This window comes from Pleurodeles waltl, chromosome 6 (genome assembly GCF_031143425.1).
Source record: "Pleurodeles waltl isolate 20211129_DDA chromosome 6, aPleWal1.hap1.20221129, whole genome shotgun sequence".
NCBI lineage: Eukaryota > Metazoa > Chordata > Amphibia > Caudata > Salamandridae > Pleurodeles > Pleurodeles waltl.
The window spans coordinates 740,443,277-740,461,139 of NC_090445.1; the positions used below are offsets into that span (position 1 = coordinate 740,443,277).

General features: G+C 41.1%; 1 protein-coding gene across 1 annotated transcript in view; it reads right to left on the bottom strand.

The window, feature by feature from the left end:
* Positions 1-17,125, bottom strand: part of LOC138302034 (pancreatic triacylglycerol lipase-like) — a 200,033-nt gene extending 182,908 nt beyond the window's left edge. The window contains exons 1-2 of the mRNA XM_069242448.1: positions 17,102-17,125; positions 15,497-15,545 (exon numbers count right to left, since the gene is read on the bottom strand). Coding sequence (XP_069098549.1) covers positions 15,497-15,545 — 49 coding nt within the window. The 5' untranslated portion in view covers positions 17,102-17,125. The remainder of the gene's footprint in view (positions 1-15,496; positions 15,546-17,101) is intronic.
* Positions 17,126-17,863: the final 738 nt, after the last annotated feature.

Below are 17,863 nucleotides of genomic sequence, written 5' to 3' on the forward strand. Positions count from 1 at the left end.
GGCATTTGATACAATAAATTACATTCTTTGTGTTACAATTTGAAAAATTCACTTGTCGATGTACCATTCCCTTCAAAATTACCTCCTTCGATTCACTTGTAAATTGGCACGCTACACAGTTCTTACATTTATAATGACCCTGTAAGGGGGGTAATTGTAACAACTCTCTGAGATCTCTTTTTCTTTTTGTTGGGTATGTAGCCTTCACCCAGTGCTCCTTCAAGTTGCGAGCTCTTTTAAATTCAAACAAAGATTTCTCTATCTCTAATCTTGCCAAGATTCTCCAGTTTCTCTCTATGATTGACCGTACCTTGTTGGCCTGCGGTCTATAGTTAATGACACAGGTTAATGGATTCTCTTTTTGTCGTTGTTTGGGGAGCAAAAGAGTTTCCCTAGGGGTGTACCACGCTGTTCATTACCCAGGTCTTGTGGGGTTAAGTGGGTAAACCCTTATTCTTAAATATCACAAGGGGAACCAATCAGTAGAGGTTCACTTCCTGGCAGTGGGTTTGGTTTTGGCATCTGATCCTCCTAGATGTCTGGGTGGACGTCCACGTTTGCGGGGGGGCTTCTACTACAAGGGATGGGGTGTCTGTGGCATTGCCTTCCCCTGGCAGGGCCTTCATTCCACTAGCAGCCACAGATGTAGAAGGGACTGATGTTTCATTGCTAATGGAAGAGGCCTGATGTTAGGTACCAAGCCTACTCAGAGTGGTCTTCATGTCCCTCAGTACCCCAGCAATGGAAGCCAGGATGACATTTTGGGCCTGCCACTGCTGCATAGCTTCCTGGTGGTTGTCCCTCTGCAGCTGTCTGATCTTCCCCATCATGGTCAGTACAAGGCCCATCACGCGTTGGGTATGTTGTTAGGCTCCCAAGACTTGGGAGATAGTGTCCTGGTCAGTTCTGTCCCTTGGAACCACCATCCTCTAGCCCGACCATCTCTCCTACGCACCCTACCCTTACGTACCTGTGCCCGTGGTACAGTGTGCCCACTCCCACTGGTGGCAGGACCATCATTGTCAGGGGTGACAACAGAAGACTCAGGTACTTGTACTGGGGGCACACAATGAAGACAATGTCCTTGGGACAGAGGTTTGGGGAGAATGGTTGCCTGTGATGTGTATGCAGCAGGGCTGGGAGGAGTCAATGTGGGCAGGATGAGGCTGACAGTTATTGACTGACCAGTCTTGAGGACCCAATGGGCCTGCTTCGTTCTCAGTGTCCAAACATCCAGGTTTATTTTCCTCACTGGGGCCTTCATCCAGAGGGGTAGTGTCAGTGTCTGGTGTCCTCTCCATGTTGAGAATGGCAAGGTTACTTGTAGGAGAAGTGGAACACACAGTTTTTGTAAGTGATGCAACAAGCGATGTTAACTTTGACCGCTAGACATGCTATGTGACATGCACACACTGCCTTTACATGGTCCCCGGATATGACAATGACAGCTTCTTCCAAATCTGGGTTAGAGCAATGTGAGACACTGAGATGCTTTTGCATACAGCATGCTCCAAGCTCTTGGAGTATGTTGGTGTTTAGATGACTGCTGATACCCTCATATCTTGTCTGAGTAAAGTCATGACATTGTACATGTCTCTCCCTGTAAGGTGTATGGCAGCATTGATTTAATTAACAGCTGGACAATGCACAATGGTGACAGAGCTGGCAAACAGTATGGGAGTTACCATTTGACGTGGTCCTCTGTATAGATGTACTGCAAGTACATCTAATTTGCCATATAGTTTCCCCCACCCCCAGGTGAGTATTTGACATTGTTAGGAAGCTTTTCTCAAAGGCCAGTTTGTTGCACTTTCCTTGTGATTGTACTGGTAGTGGGCCATAGCAATGCTGTCCTTTACATGGACAGTTAAAAAGTGGTGCATTTAGGATGTGCTACATTGATTGTTGGTTTCACATACAAGACATTTTAAAATGTGGTACACTGTTCTTGCTTTCTTAAAGGTGGGACAGTGCCTGCTGGGACTTGAAGTGCCATCAGTCACTGTACTACCCATGCTATACACAGACACTGTGGCCCCAACTGAGTTTAGTTGACATATGGGTTGCCAGAGAGGGATATTTGGACAGTTGGACACAGGGGTGGTGAGTGGGTTGGCTGTTAAGGTGGCACAAGGTGGTCAGTGAGCATGCAGAACAATGCAGTTTGTTGACAGTTTTAGTTCAGTGACTTACCAGACTCCACTCCACTTGGGGGAAGACGTGGGGGTCCACTGCCAGGCTTGAGCACTGCCGGTTGGGGCCTGGCTGCCATGGAGCGTACCTTCCCCCTGACGTTGTTCCACCTCTTCCCTATGTCGTCCTGTGTGGGTGGGTAACTACCTACAGAATTCACCCTGTTGATTCTCCTTTGTCACAACTCAATTTTCCTGGTTATTGATGTTTGCCAGACCTGTGCTCCAAAAAGGTATGGCTCTACTCTGACAATTTCGTCTTCCATGACACTCAACTCCTCGTCAGTAAAATGTGGATGTTTTTGTGGGGACATGGTAGAGGTGGAAGAGACGGTGAGATGGTGAAAAATGGGGGGATATATTTTTAGTGATGAGGTGTGGGTGCTGTAATAGGAGAGGGTGATGTTTGTTGTGTATTGAGTGGGATACAAAATTGTGTGTTGTGTGTGTTGTGCAGGTGTGGAATGAGTACTGAGTGAAATGTGTAGGGGTGACTATTTTTTACTTTGCTCTATCTATACATTTTTGCTTATCTCTGGCTGTGTGTGTTGTTCCAGATGCAAAGAATTATGGGTTGTGTAGGGTTGTCTTATATAGTGTAGTGTGTCGGAGTGTCAGTGTGTGGATGTGTGTCAGGTGTGGAGTATTCAAACTATCCAATGTGGTGTGGTGTGGTGGTCTGACTGATGAGAGTTCAGACCACCATGGTTCACACCAACACTGATTTTCCACCATGAAAGAACTGTTCTTGTGATTTGTGGATCGTAATATGATCGGAGGTTTTTGATTAGGCTGGCAGTGCTGGTGGTGGAACTGCCTCTTTTCCGTCCTCCAGTGTCCTGACAGTTTCGGGATTTTGGCTGTTTCTGGTGGACTTCGTTGTGTGACTCCTAATACAGTGGTCGGATCACTGCCAACATGGCGGTCTTTTGGCAGCCATCACCGCAGAGGTCCTACCGTCAGACCGCCAAAGTCGTAATGAGGCCCTAAATGCTAAGATTGAAATGTTTGCATAATTTTTGTTTTCTCTGGATGATCCTGGCTGCAAGGAGTGCTATGGGTACTTTGTGGCACACAAATCCACAAAAACAAATATTTCATTGAGTCCCAAGGGACTAGGCGCTTACCTATTCACCCATGCATTCCTTAAGAATCAATTAGAAAAGTTCAATATAAATGATAATAAACAACAACAAACTAAAATGTAGTGTTACCTACTAACCTTTCACAAGTTCATCAGCACCACCTTATTTCAAGGACTTCTCCTCCCATTACTTTTTAACTCAGTTCAATGCTATCACATTCTATCTCTCCCAACCCCAACCCCCCCATTCATGTTTGCACTCAGACTTCCTAATTGAGTGTAAGCACTAGAATGCTCAAAGTCGATCTCAGGGTTACTCCCCCAATCACCATTAAAGACCACTATTGAACCATATCTTCTTTATCTAGAAACCCAACAACGCTGACACCTACTACTCCCACTTGCTTTGAAAGGAGCTGAATCACTGACATAATATTGATACCAAAAATATCAATATACAGAAATATAGGAACTTTTATATAGAGAACAAAAATACCACCTCCCTAAACATAACTTACACAAACACTAATATCGAGCACAGAGCTATTGCTGACAACAACCCTGTTTTTTACAAATATCGATGACAAAAATATCAGAAGCAGAAATATAGTCACCTATAACAAAACATATTAAATGTCAAAAATATCGAACACCACAATATATACTACAAAAATGTTATTAAAATAACTAAATACCCATAACAATCAATGAAAAATATATTACATTATTTAATAAATACAAACATAATGTAAAAAGTAAACATATCTAACAACATTGTAATAAATGTAGCAAAATGTATAAAGTACAAACAAAATATTTTTAAATATATGCAATTATTTAACATATAATACTAACAAATAACAAAATATATAAAAATGCATTTACATTTTTTTTCAACAGGGTGACATTTACTATTCCCACTCTAATCTAAACCAACTTGGGGAAAGTGTTGGATACTAAAGGGATAACATTTACTAATGCAACTCCAACCTAAACCAACTTGGGAAGGGGATGGACCCTAGAGGAGTGAGATTTACTCTTCCCACTCCAATCTAAACCAACTTAAGGAAGGTGTTGGACACTAAATGTGTGACATTTACTATTCCCACTCCAATGTAAACCAACTTGGGGAAACTACTGGACACTAACGGGGTGGCATTTACTATTCCCACTCCAGCCTAAAGAAACTTTGGGAAGGTGTTGGGCACTAAGGGGTGGCATTTACTATTCCCACTCCGACTCTAATCTAAGCCAACTTAAAGAAGGTGCTGGACACTAACGGGATGACACTTACTGTTCCCACTCCAACCTAAACCAGCTTGAGGAAGGTGTTGGATATTAAAGGAATGACATTTACTATTTCCAGTGCAATCTAAACTAACTCGTAGAAAGTGCTAAATACTAACGGGGTGACATTTACTATTACCACTCCAATCTAAACCAACTTGGGGAAGGTGTTGGATACTAAAAGAGTGGCATTTACTATTTCCACTCAAATCTAAACCAACTGGTTGAAGGTGTTGGGCACTAAAGTAGTGACATTTACTATTCCCACTGCAATCTAAACCAACTTGTTGAATATTGAATACTAAATGGGTGACATTTACTATTCTCACTTCAACATACACCAACCAATGCGGGGAAGGTGTTGAACACTAAAGGGGGTGACATTTATTATTCCCACTCCAATGGAAACCAATTTGGGGAACGCATTGAACACTAAATGGTGACATTTGTTCGCCCCAGTCCAATCTAAACCAACCTGGGGAGGGTGTTAGACACTAAAGGAGGGACATTTACTATTCCCACTCCAATCTAAACTAAGTTAAGGAAGGTGTTGGACTCTAATTCTAATCTAAACCAGCTTAAGGAAGGTGTTGGACACCAAAGGGGTGACATTTACTATTTCCACTCCAATATAAACCAGCTTGGGAAGGGTGATGAACACTAAAGGGGTAGCATATACCATTACCACTCCAATGCAAATCAATTTGGAGAAAGTATTGGACACTAAAGAGGTGACATTTACTATTTCAACTCCAACCTAAAAAAAATTGAGGAAGGTTTTGGATACTACAGGTTAGTATTCACTGTTCCCACTCCAGTATAAATCAACTTGGGGAAGGTGTTGGACACTAAGGGAGTGACATTTACTATTCCCACTCCAATGTAAACTAACTTAAGGAAGGTGTTAAACACTAAAGAGGTGAAATGTACTTTTCCCATTCCAAACTAAACCAATTTTAGGAAGGTTTTTGAAACTAAAGGGGTAACATTTACTACTCTGACTCCAATATAAATCAACTTGGAGAACGTGTTGGACACTAAAGGAGTGACATTTACTTTTCCTACCTCGATCTAAACCAACATAAAAAAGCTTTAAGAAGTAAAACCTACTTTTTATCCAAAAGTAATTCCAACTTCTAATTAAAATATGATATTTCGCAAAACCACAATACACTATTAATAGTGAAAAATATCAAACTATAGTAAATGTATGAATTGTAAAGATCTTTAAACAGTAAATCACTACTTTCAACGGCTAACATTTATATATAAATTCACGATTAAATATTTGTAATGAACTTATTAATAAACCATTTACTTGTAGAAATGTTATTTACCATTCAAAAACGTTTTTAATACATCACAATTCAAAATATAACAAATTAGCAACTTTCTAAAATAAAATAAATTGTGTACACATTTTATGAATTAAAAAATAAGTTAATTAACTACTTTTTTAACATTCTAATTATTTTCGCGTTTTAAATTTGTTTACATTTTTTTAAACCATTAAAAATATTAACATATTTTATTAAACTATCTTTAAAATTCCAAATGTAATATTGTTTCTAATTTGTAATTTTGTTTAGAAAAATAAACTATATATCAATATTTGTATAATCCTTTCAATAAAAGTAAATATGTCAATTGAATTTTTCATTAAATAAAATTTTAAAAAATGCATATTACAAAAGATTACCTTACAAACAATTACTAAAAAAATTTTTTTACAAATATCTCCCCTCCCTTATCCCCTACTAATCCAACATCCCTCCACTAAAATACTTTTCTACAACTAATTAAAATACATTAAAACAAACATTAAAAGTTCAGCAATACCATAAATAATTCAAAATCTAAAAAAATCATTAGTTTACATTCATAAACATTCAACTACAATTTAATACAATATATATAATTTTACACTGAAAAAACAATATCATATACAAAGATATTTCCTACATCTTTTATTACATTAATTAATATTATAAACAACACCCAAAATTATATTTTTGACTTCGATATTACTTACCCTGATATATGCGAGGACCTGATATTCTTGACACGATATTTCTGTATTACAATATTTTTTATTTAATATTTTGTCCAGACACCAAAGGTGTCTAAAAAAGATACCATGGCCAATATATCTCATCAGACCAGCCACATTGGGCCAGCTTAACTATCCCTCCTATCTTCCTACATATTGATGGCCCCTATGAAAACAGTTTAGTATATACATTTCACATAATCATTTATGTAGCCAACCAAACAGCATATTTGTCCTTTCTGTCATGGCTTGTTTCTATGTACAGTGGTTCCTTTTGAACTGTGCCACCATGATGAAACAAATACATAAATAGATAAAAATATACGTCACATTAGCTGATGATTAGGACTTTGAGCAGGTTGACTGAGGGTTTATGAGGCTGTTTTGAATGCAATTTAAAAAAGTCCCAATTTTATTGCAGCTGATCTTGCTGATTATTTAGTTCAATTGCCAAGGTTAGGGCCAGTGTTTATCTGGTGGAGATGTACCAGCTAGAGATGGGATCAATTCAAGGACATCTCCTGTCCTTTTTATGGCTCACGTTTGTAGTTGAATCATTTGCTCAGTACACTTGCCCACATGGAGACGTACACTTTGGGGATATGAAAACAAGCTAACCCTTTTCACATACAATATTATGGGTAACTTGAGTGACCCGCCTACCTCCTTTCCAATTTCAGTGAGGGGGTATGGCTTTGGTTCATGTTTTGATTTTATTTAATCACAAAATCTGAAATTTTCCATTTAACATGAAATGCAGTAGAGTTGTCAGAGATGGCGAAAGTAATATAACTTAAATACCTAAACCTTTATTAAAAATCTTGGGGTAAACCTACCTACTTCTAATGGCTATATTGTCTATAACAATTACTCAATGCTGAATGAGGTAACCCTGGATTTCCATTAAAGGAATAACATGGCAATATTGGTATTTTGTGGGTATGCCTTTAAGATGGACTTAGTTATAGTACCTACTAACAAAGAGGTAAACCACTTTATATTTTGCACACACTGCAGCCAATGAATACAAATTATTTACCAAGAAAGAAACCTCACAGTTTCCAGGCATTCCATTCAAGGGCCTGAAAGGAAGGAGGAATATGTTTGGAGCCTGGTGTCTTATTTCCAGGCTGATCTATCTAGGCATTAACATGAGTGCAAAAAATCTGACTCAAAAACGATTTCATGTCCTATGGAATTAGAAGCAACAGCCGGCATCAGCAATGCCACAATGTACTTGAGTTGGCAGTGTGGGAATCTTGCATCTTGATGGCAGCAATGCCCTGCTCCATGGCATTCTTGACTCCACATTAGTCCCCTTTAAAGGCAGACTACATGCCACAACATGGCTCATAAGGAGCCTGAAGAAATATGCCCATATCACCCTCAGCCTACTGGAACACCATAGGCTCCCCTTACTAGCACACACCATTACCAAAAACACGCAGGTTATCCACAAAGCTATCACAGTTAGCACCCCTGTCTAACTGTCTGACAACCTCACCATCTGCGTTGGCTCTCAGCACACCTACAGCCAGGACACCATGAGACTGAAGACATAAAGGTGCATAAAAAAAACCCAACGTTGCAGGCTTTCGTATCTATACATCCTGGATCAGGGATGACGTTCACTTATTCTTCAGGACTGCCCTAATTCCAGTCCAATTCAGGACAGAGCTGAAGACAACCCTCTTTAAAGAACACAACATCGCCATTGGGTAACAGTACACCTTCACTCTTGGAAAATAGCTATCACCCCAATCTCACAGTGACTGTTTCTTCACCTATGACTGTCTAGAATGCTTTGCTGCCTTACGGCTAGTTTTGCACTATAGAAGTGACAAATGCAGACATATATACAAGATCCTGGTATTGAGGCTTACTCTTGGGAATGGGGACTTAGTAAATTAAAAGAAGAATCTTGTTATTTTAGACTCACCTGGTTACAGCATGTAGAAGTGTAACCAACATTAGTTTAATAAAGGTGCTTACATGAAATGAGTGGCAGCAGGGTACATACAACGATTTTGTATGATTTTAGAGGAGAGTTTTTAAAGCCTTTAATAAAAAGCCAATTATCTATAAGAGTCCTATGTTCAAATGCCAAAGTCTAGAAAAAGGATATAATGCCTCAAGAACCTCACTGGTGACTTGCCGCGCTCTATAAATGTTTGAGTGATTGATTGAAGAAAAGGCCTGATTTTGCCTTTTGGCACTGGTGTTAATATCCTCGCCTAGATGGAGTACTTTACTCCTGCCATTGCAAGGGTGTTCTGCCCACCAAATTTAGGGCCTCATTATAAGTTTGACGGGCCCACCACGTGACCGCCAAACTCGCAGGGAGGACGCCACCACAATGGTGGTGACGTCCCCCCTCACATATCACAATATTCCTTCTGGGCTGACTAGTGGGAACATTGTAGTATGTGGTTCCCGCCGGGCTGCCCAATAGGAACCGTGCTAAGATATTGGTCTTGACTCCCTACAGGTAGCCAAGGCCAACATCGTAGTACTCCAGCACCCTCGGAATGTGCACTGTCTGCAAAGCAGACAGTGCACAGTCTGACTGTGCTGGGCAAGGGGGATCCTGCACTGCACATGCCAGGAGTATGGACAGTGCAGGAGCCCACCTGTGGCCCCCGGTACTAGCTTTCCTCCAGCCTTTCCATGGCGTGCTGAGTTCAGTCCATCCCTGGCTGAGTACAACTCAGGCCATCGTCACCACGTCAGGAACCATCTTCCTGGCAGGAATGGCGGTCTTTAGGTGGGTTCGACCGCCAGGGTTGTATTGGGGTGGTCGGCCACCTGGACTGCGGTGGTCTGACCATCACTGTGAGTGGGGCGGGCCTCAGACCGCCACACTCATAATGAGGGCATTAGGGATGGCCACCAGCTAGCAGACGTCACTTGCGTTTACAGGAACCATAGTCAGGGTGGTTCCTGTAAGTACAATGGAATTATGATTTTCATTTTCTTCTTTTATTTTTTCAAAATAAAATCCCAAAGCTAGATTTTGTTTATGAAAACTAAACAAGCATATGATTCCCCTTGCCTTAGAAGCTTTCTCCTATGGCATAGGAGTCACTGATTTTTTCAGTCACAACAGTGACAGATATCCCGTCTGCTGGAATCAAAATCCCATAGGTTATAATAGTATTTAAATTTTAGATTTAGATTTTAGGATTTAGATTTCGGCAGACGGGATATCCATCACTGTTGTGATGGAGTGAGCCATCCTCCAAGTTCTAAATCAAGCCCATAGTCTTGGAAGCTGGTGTGGGATAGAACATCAGATACAGATAACACCAGAATAAAATAGAATAAATATATTGTTGAGTCACTGTTATTTCTTTTTTGAAAAGATGTGAGACTTTCTATTGTCGGTAAGTTCTGTTGCACAGTAAACAGCACCTATAATACATATAGCATCTATGTACACATGCACTGGAAATATGCAGCACTTCAGCCGGAGTACTCTCTGACCTATCTGATGCTTTTAAGAAAAGGGTCAGCCGTGACAACATCGCTAACGTAAGGATGTAGCTAAAGCACAGTGTCTGGCATGCGTGGACAGTGCAGCTCATTCAGTACAACGTCTGAAGCTGACTTGGGTTGTTACACTCGTCAGTTCAGCAGTGTCTGTTGGCAAGGCAAAGGGTAGCCTTCAGTCGCTGGCTGGAGTTGTTAAGGTAACGGAGAGCGGGAGAGACAGCAGCACGCTGTATCACTGACCAAAGCCCAGTGGTCAGCAAGTGTCATCACATGAGCTGTTCAACACCACACATTGAGAAGAGGCACAGTAGCACGCTGTATCACTGACCAAAGCCCAGTGGTCAGCAAGTGTCATCACATGAGCTGTTCAACACCACACATTGAGAAGAGGCACAGGCAGTCATGGAAGGGAGGAACTCCTGATGCAGTCAGTCACAATCTTTTCTGCCACACAAGGACACCAATATATCAATCATTTGATTGTTTCAGTTAGATAAAACCATAACAATATTACGGTTATTACAACTTCATTCTTATAAAAGATAAAATAAATTAAGGTGCGAAAGCACGACTGTGTGATGTAAACATGAAGACTCTATAACTTCCTTAATGGAGTGACACTTAAAAGATAACTTTAAAAACAGATACAAATCTACATTAGTGCAACTGTAATCAACACAGCCCACCTACAGGCAGAGCCAGGGAAGCATAAGTTTGATTTGTGAGATCACAACCCTGGCAGGATGTACGAAACTGCTGTTGTCAAATCCTTCACCTGACCACGCTGTTGGCTTATAGAGGGAAACTGATTTAAAATACATCAAATGGGAGCCATTGACAGAAATTTCACAAGTTTACAGTTTAGCTGCGATCTCCTGGGTGGAGACTCACTATTACTGCTTCTATGCGAGTTCGAATGCCTCTGTCATTAAAACTCTTTTAATAATAATAATAATCTGAGATTGTGCAGGTTAGGACAAGTGCAGCCCAGATTGCTAAAATTCTCCTTTTACAAAGTCTGCATTCTGTGGGTCCACTGTGATCTCAGGTTGGTCGACTAACCAGTGCTGGTAATTTGCCAAAAACCAAGGTCATTGGTCTGCGCTTTATTTGTGATGGGAAGGGGGTGCTTGAGTATGTTACCAGTTTCAAGGTGTCAAAAGTTTTAATCACCATCCCGGCGTGAGATTGCAAACTAAATTTATTTATGTCCTTCAGTCAGACTGAAACCTGACTGCTTTATTCGTCGCCCTTTTGAAGACGTCGTATGGCACACTTATGCCCCATAGTTCAGTTAAATGCATCTGCTAACAGTGACTGATAAGAGGGACCATCCATTTTTTTTTGCTACTGTACTTAATGCACTGATTAGCACATTCCTTTTTCACTATGTATTGTTTCTGGTGAAATACATTGGCTTTTGAGTCTAGGTACAACCCTAATATTAATAGCAGCTTACCCCTCCAAGGAAAATCATTTAGGAGGATTATGGTTGCCCAGCCGGCTGATTGCTGAAGGTCATAGTTTTTGTTGTATTTACCTTTAAGTTCTTCATTTTGATTTAAGATTTCAGGACGTTTTCTAACCTTTGGGCAAACAGTTGGAAACCATACTGGGGTCAATCGGGGGCACAATCTTCAGTTCTTTACTAGGACAATATAAAAGCACAGGGCAAAATAAATTGGAAGCAAACACGGCCACAGATCTTGCTAACATATATGGATGAGGTGCAAGAAGGATGAAAGCCACACAGAAATGGGGAAGGCCCAGCTACATGGAGGTGAAAAGCAGCTCACGGAGGCCACAGCTAAAGCAAAGGTCCGCTCTGAAATCTACTTGCACTGTTCTCTTGCTCACATACCAGCCTGTTCAGTACCAAGCCTACAGAGAGCAGCAGTGAAGTGCAGTGAGGTTGGTTGGAGGACTGATCAGTGGTCAGTAGGCACTTTGCGTAGACAGGTCGGGGAGTTCGACACTTCATTGGGAGCAGAGATATAGTGCTGCACAGCAACTGGAAATAGGTTAATGTCGGTAGGTTAGCGACCTCCCATTTCAGTGGTTTTGCAGTCAGTTTCAATATCTTTTAGGATTGTGCATTGTTAAAAAGGCGTTCATTTGTGATATGTATCCTTTTATATGGACTTCATCGCTTCATTTTACTGGAAAGAAAGTCACTCGGAGTGTCACACACTTGGCTGTAGAATATCACTCTTATGTACACTGAAACCATGAAAATGTCACACATAGCCAATCTGAAAATTTAGCAGATATGTCGTTTGGACTTAATGGAAACTCTATGCACTAGTGTAGAGCAAATATTATGACAGGAGCTGAACGTCTGCAGGGTAACAGTCCTCCCTGTAGTCTGAGTGTAGGAATGGATTCCTTTGTGCAGGACAAGGGCTGCCCTGATCCCAGAAAGACTTGCACAAGGTCCAACTGACTAAAGAATTTGTGTGGAGGACCTCACAATAGGGCAGGAATACCCAGGAGTCATAACACTTCTGCAACCCGGCAGGCCAGAAGATAAAACCACTAAAGACCACATCATCTGTGTCGCAACTTTGCAAAATTAACTGCCCAGCATGTACATCTGCTTGATTCCTGACCCACTGCTAAGTGTGCTCATATCAAATCTTCTGCATTCCAAGATGGTCTGTCTTCAGACACCACTTTTTGGGTGCAGTTCAGCTAGCTGATGGGGGTCATCCTGACAGTGGAACTCTACGAACCATAATATTCTAAGGACTGTGATTGTGCAGATATTGTAATAAAACTTGTAGTTGAACCCAGGAATTGCTGAAGCCATTGGGTTCAGTTGGTGTCCCCAGTTCAGTAACTGCCTTGAAAAATGTCAGTTGTTACCAGTAGGTTTTGTGAAAAGGGCCCCTGAAATGGATCCTGGCTACCTACTGCATCTGTTTCAAAAGACTACGGGACAGATGTACAAAGCTCTTTCGCATTTCTTAACAGTCCGAATCGGTATTTCAGGCCGTTAAGAAATGCAAAGCGGCCTTTCCTTATGTACAAAGGCCCTTAGGGAATCCCAATTGCGATTTCTACCTTGTAGAAATCGCAATTTGCGATTCCCAGAATAGGAAATCGCAAATAGGGATTCCCTATTTGTGATTCCTATTTTGATGTACGAAGAATTTACTAAATGCGACTTAGGCATTTAGGAGATGCAGTTAGCACTGACTTGAAGTCAGTAGTAACCAAGTGCAATTTTTTTTAAAAGCACCCTAAAGTGGGGCCTCTTAGGCGTATGTGTGCTCTACACGTGCACCCCTATTTTTGTGGTGCCCCAAGGGGGGCCTTTCGCCCTTTGCCATCCCTGGTTTTGCATTTCCTAAATAGCGATTTCTTTATAAGAAATCACTATTTAGGAAATGCAAAACCGGCCCATTGACTAAAATGCAATGGGACTTCTTATTACCAATTTCCTAATAGAAATTACTACTTCGTAGGAATCGCTATTAGGAAATCTGTATTCCTGTACATAGCGTTTTGCATTTCTTCAATAGCGATTTCTTTGAAGTCGCTAATTAAGAAATGCAAAATTGTATTTTTGTACATCTGGCCCTTAAAAACTATTGGTTCCTAAAATGACATTTCACATGAAGTGGATGCTAACCTGACACCTGAAAATGGTTCCCTAATCATCATTGACTTGAGCACATAGTCACCATTGACTTGAGCACATGAACTCAACAGAATTAAGAGTGCACCTCTGGCTCAGGATATACCTGATAGTGAGGGACAGTGGAAAAAAAAGCATCCAACTGTCCACGCTAAAGAGGGCAAATGGTCAGATATCTTACCTCTGATGGCCTCTACTCCCTCAGGCTGGTGAAGGAAGGTTTTTGCTGATGGATTAAAATGTACTGTCTGCCAACCTCTATTTCGCACCAGCGGACCAAGAGTTCGAGGCAAGGATAGTCCGCAACTGATATAACAGAATCCCCCCTCTGTCAACCTCTAAGTCAGACACCACATGTATGCCTCACAAACATATTGAAATACTGTGTAGTAAATGTCTTTTATATAAGCTAGAGATCAGACAAATTCTGAGGTTCCCTGAGTCAGACTGAATGTAGCCCACTAGGCTAACATAGACTATATAGCCCCAGTTATAGAAATCATATTCACTGAAGAGCTAATTATTGTTTCTGGTATTTATAAAGCACAACCCTAGTCCCTTGTGCACCAGGACATTTTATAAAGAATACTGCAGATACATAAAAACATGAGAGCAATAAGTAACAGTGGGGTACAGGTTGACAAACGTAGTCCTAATGAAGGTGTGCAGGCTCCTCATGTTGCTGGACCAGGTGCCACTACATCTGCAGCGGTAGTTTCCTGATCATGTATTGTAATTTTCAATAGTCTTAGTCCTATTCCATTTTGTCACAATTAGGGGTGGGCAGAACTCACAGAGTTTCACACTCAGGAATTGCACAGAGCTACATAAAGACTCCATTGGATTCTGTGGAGTTCCGTCAGCAAGCCATGAGGACTATGACAAGAAAAGGTAGAACTAGAAGTAATCAAGATTACTTGAGATAACTGGGGCATTACCTCTATGTCCCTCTTCTTAGTTCTTACTTATGAGGCACACCAAGCCATCAGAGAGGCTTCAGAGAGGCCAGAAACCATACCAGAGTCACAAACACAAACAATCTATGTCCATGGGCATCAAATAGGCCAGTGCAGCACAGGGACAAAGAAGACGACCAAACACAAAAGACAAAATCCCATCATCATTTCCCAAACACCCATGAATGGCTTATGACTGTCCAATAGTGGAAGCAACTTCAAGTGTCACTATTGACCCAGAGATTCGATTGCATACCTAGTCAATTGACAATCCCAAAAGCTGAATCTGCCGTTGCACTCCTAAATCTCCTTGAACCCTGGAAGAGGTGTATTAAGAAGGGCAGGAGTGAGGAACGGATTCCAGCAATTGCCTCTATTCCAGCACCCTTGTCCCTATTGGACACAGGACACAAACAGAGGGTCCTGGGAATATCTGACCCTTTCATAGCACTAAACACTGGTGGATGAGACTTCATAACATTTGAAAGTGGAATGTTCCTGTCTCAGGAGTGTGATTCACCTGATAAGTAAGGACTGGGACATAGAGGTAATAGAGCCATGCATCTGTTGTTCAGTTCCCATCGTTCTACTAAGCCTGCAAATATGTTTTGATCTTCTTTCTAACTCATGCTCCTTAACGCCTTCTGTAACTAAACCTGCCCACTGTCCTTACATCATTGGAATGCAATGTTTCATTAAACTGTAGGAAATATTTACTGAAAGTATTATTGTTGCCAAATGGTTGCAAGAAATAAAGAGTTCGGAAAGACTAATGTAGCAGATGCTAAATCTCACCCTTCACTGTTGCGAGCAGAAAAAGCGAAATGGCCCAGATTCCCAGCATCTAGTGAGAGAAAGAGATTAAGAGAAAAGACACCAATAAGTATGTTTCTCAGTACGTGCGTTGTAGTATAATACCTTTAAGAGTAAACTTTTCAAAACCTTCTCTTTCTTCAGTCCATATTGGCAGCCATTTCCAGTGGTCAATCTTACAGTCCCTAAACCTTGCTTGGTTACCAAATGGCCACTGTTTACTAGATATCGGTTTCTTGTCGTCTTCGGACAGGCAGACATTTTACGAATTAACGATTTTGATCCGTCCTAAAATGTCCACGTGTTTTGCACCATCAAAAAAGAATGATGAATGCCATTTTACATATGACGTCTGTTTCTTATTTTAAACTTATTTTACTATTATGATTCATTACAATACAGCTGTGCAACAGCTACAAACTGTTGACACCAAATATAATTTTACCGAAACTTGAAAACTAAGGATTTTACATTATAGCACTTCAAGATAACAGACCAAATAAAAATATTGAATTATAACATTGTTGCTCTATGATAAGACACCATTAAGCCACCATCGTCTCTTCGGCACAGTTCAGCACAATAACAGCCCTTCTAGCAGGAGGCAATAGGTTAACCTCCTCTTGCTATTTATGCCCATGGGTCTATGGTATGACCACCGCTCCCCGGTGAAACACCTCTCCCCTCACGCACCTCGTCCAGTCAGTGGCTCGAAGATCACTTGTCCTGCAGCCCAAACAGGAAACAAACACTCTACTCATGCAGAGAGGCGCTGATTTCTAAGGGTTGGAAATATTTTAAATGCGTAATGTGAAACTTTAACATTTCGAGGCACATTAATTGACTGAAAACATATGTCAAGTATTTGTGCTGGAGGTAATGTATTTTTGGTAGGAATACCTGAAATAAGTGCCATGAAGCACCAACGTTCAATAAATAATTGTCAAACCTGCGCAGCAAAATTAAAGGCAGATGTGCCGGACAAGGATAATTATGGGGTTTGTTACAGAATTAAAGGCAAATTATGCGTCAGGTTCTGAGGACTATCGACTACTGCCATTTCAATACACATTGATATAAAGTGAACCGAATGATGCACAAAATATATTGTTTTCCTAATATATATATATATATATATATATATATATATATATATATATATATATATATATATATATATATACACACATATATCTATAACAAGCAGATCCCATTCAAAAAGTTACAACAAGTAATGCTTTGTTGTACATAGAAGAACAGACGCCCTCAGGAAACAAGTCACCAAATGTAGTCACTTTAAGTTTGCACACCGATTTCAGAGACATCTTCGCATCTCAGGGTGATTTTAGCATGACATAGAAGTGGTAGATTGAATGCTAGTCATTGTTACAGATTACAAATTTCAGAGCTGCAGGTTTCGTCCGATTATAGCTAATTTGAAGGCCCACCTGACCCTCTCTCACATGTACTTCATTTGCAGATCGGCGCAGGATCGCACGCACAGACTTCCAACAACTGACAAACCCTGGACGTCTTGTCACTGCGATCACGCGCACGGTGATGCTGCGTCCAGAAACAAGCGCTTACCTTCCGCTCCTTCTGCGTCCCGGCTGCTCCTGTGTGCAGCCAGCCTCGGCTGCTGAGCTTAAATAGAGAGCAGGTGGGAGGAGGCGACCGACAGAACAATTGGGTGCGTTTTCAGACCTTTGGTAAGAGGGTAAAGTTTTATTTCCAGAATTTCGAACTAGTATGTTATTCAAACAGAAATATGTTAGTGTGGTGCACTGCCGGTTATCAGAGAAGTCTGCTGACGTGAAACATTCAGACTTGCATTGTTTGCCCAGTGTGAAATTATTTTTTAGCACGCGAGATATCACCGCAACAAATGGACTAGGTTATATGGGCGAAAGACCAAGTGGTTGTCGGACAGCCAAAGCAATACAGAGCAGAGATAGACGGACACGCAGCCTGGGCCGGCTTTAGGACTGGTGGCGTCCTGTGCTACAGTTTATTGTGGCGCCCCCCACCCCATGACCTCCTCCTCGCATTCACTCACTACCAACCGGAAAATGTGCCCCTCATCTCTCCATCTTTCCCCTTTCACATGCATTCATGTGTTTTAGAGCACTTTGTTAAGGCTGGCTTTACTAATCCACTCAGCTAGTCACATAAAATGTAGGGGCATATTTAAGAGCCCCTAGCGCCATTCTAACTCTACATTAGTGTCATTTTTTTTTACGCTAATGTGGCGTTAGAAGGCCAAAAAAGCTGTGCCATATTTACAAAGTGGCGCAATGCATGCATTACACCACTTTGTATCCCTATGTGCTACATTATGCCTGCGCAAGG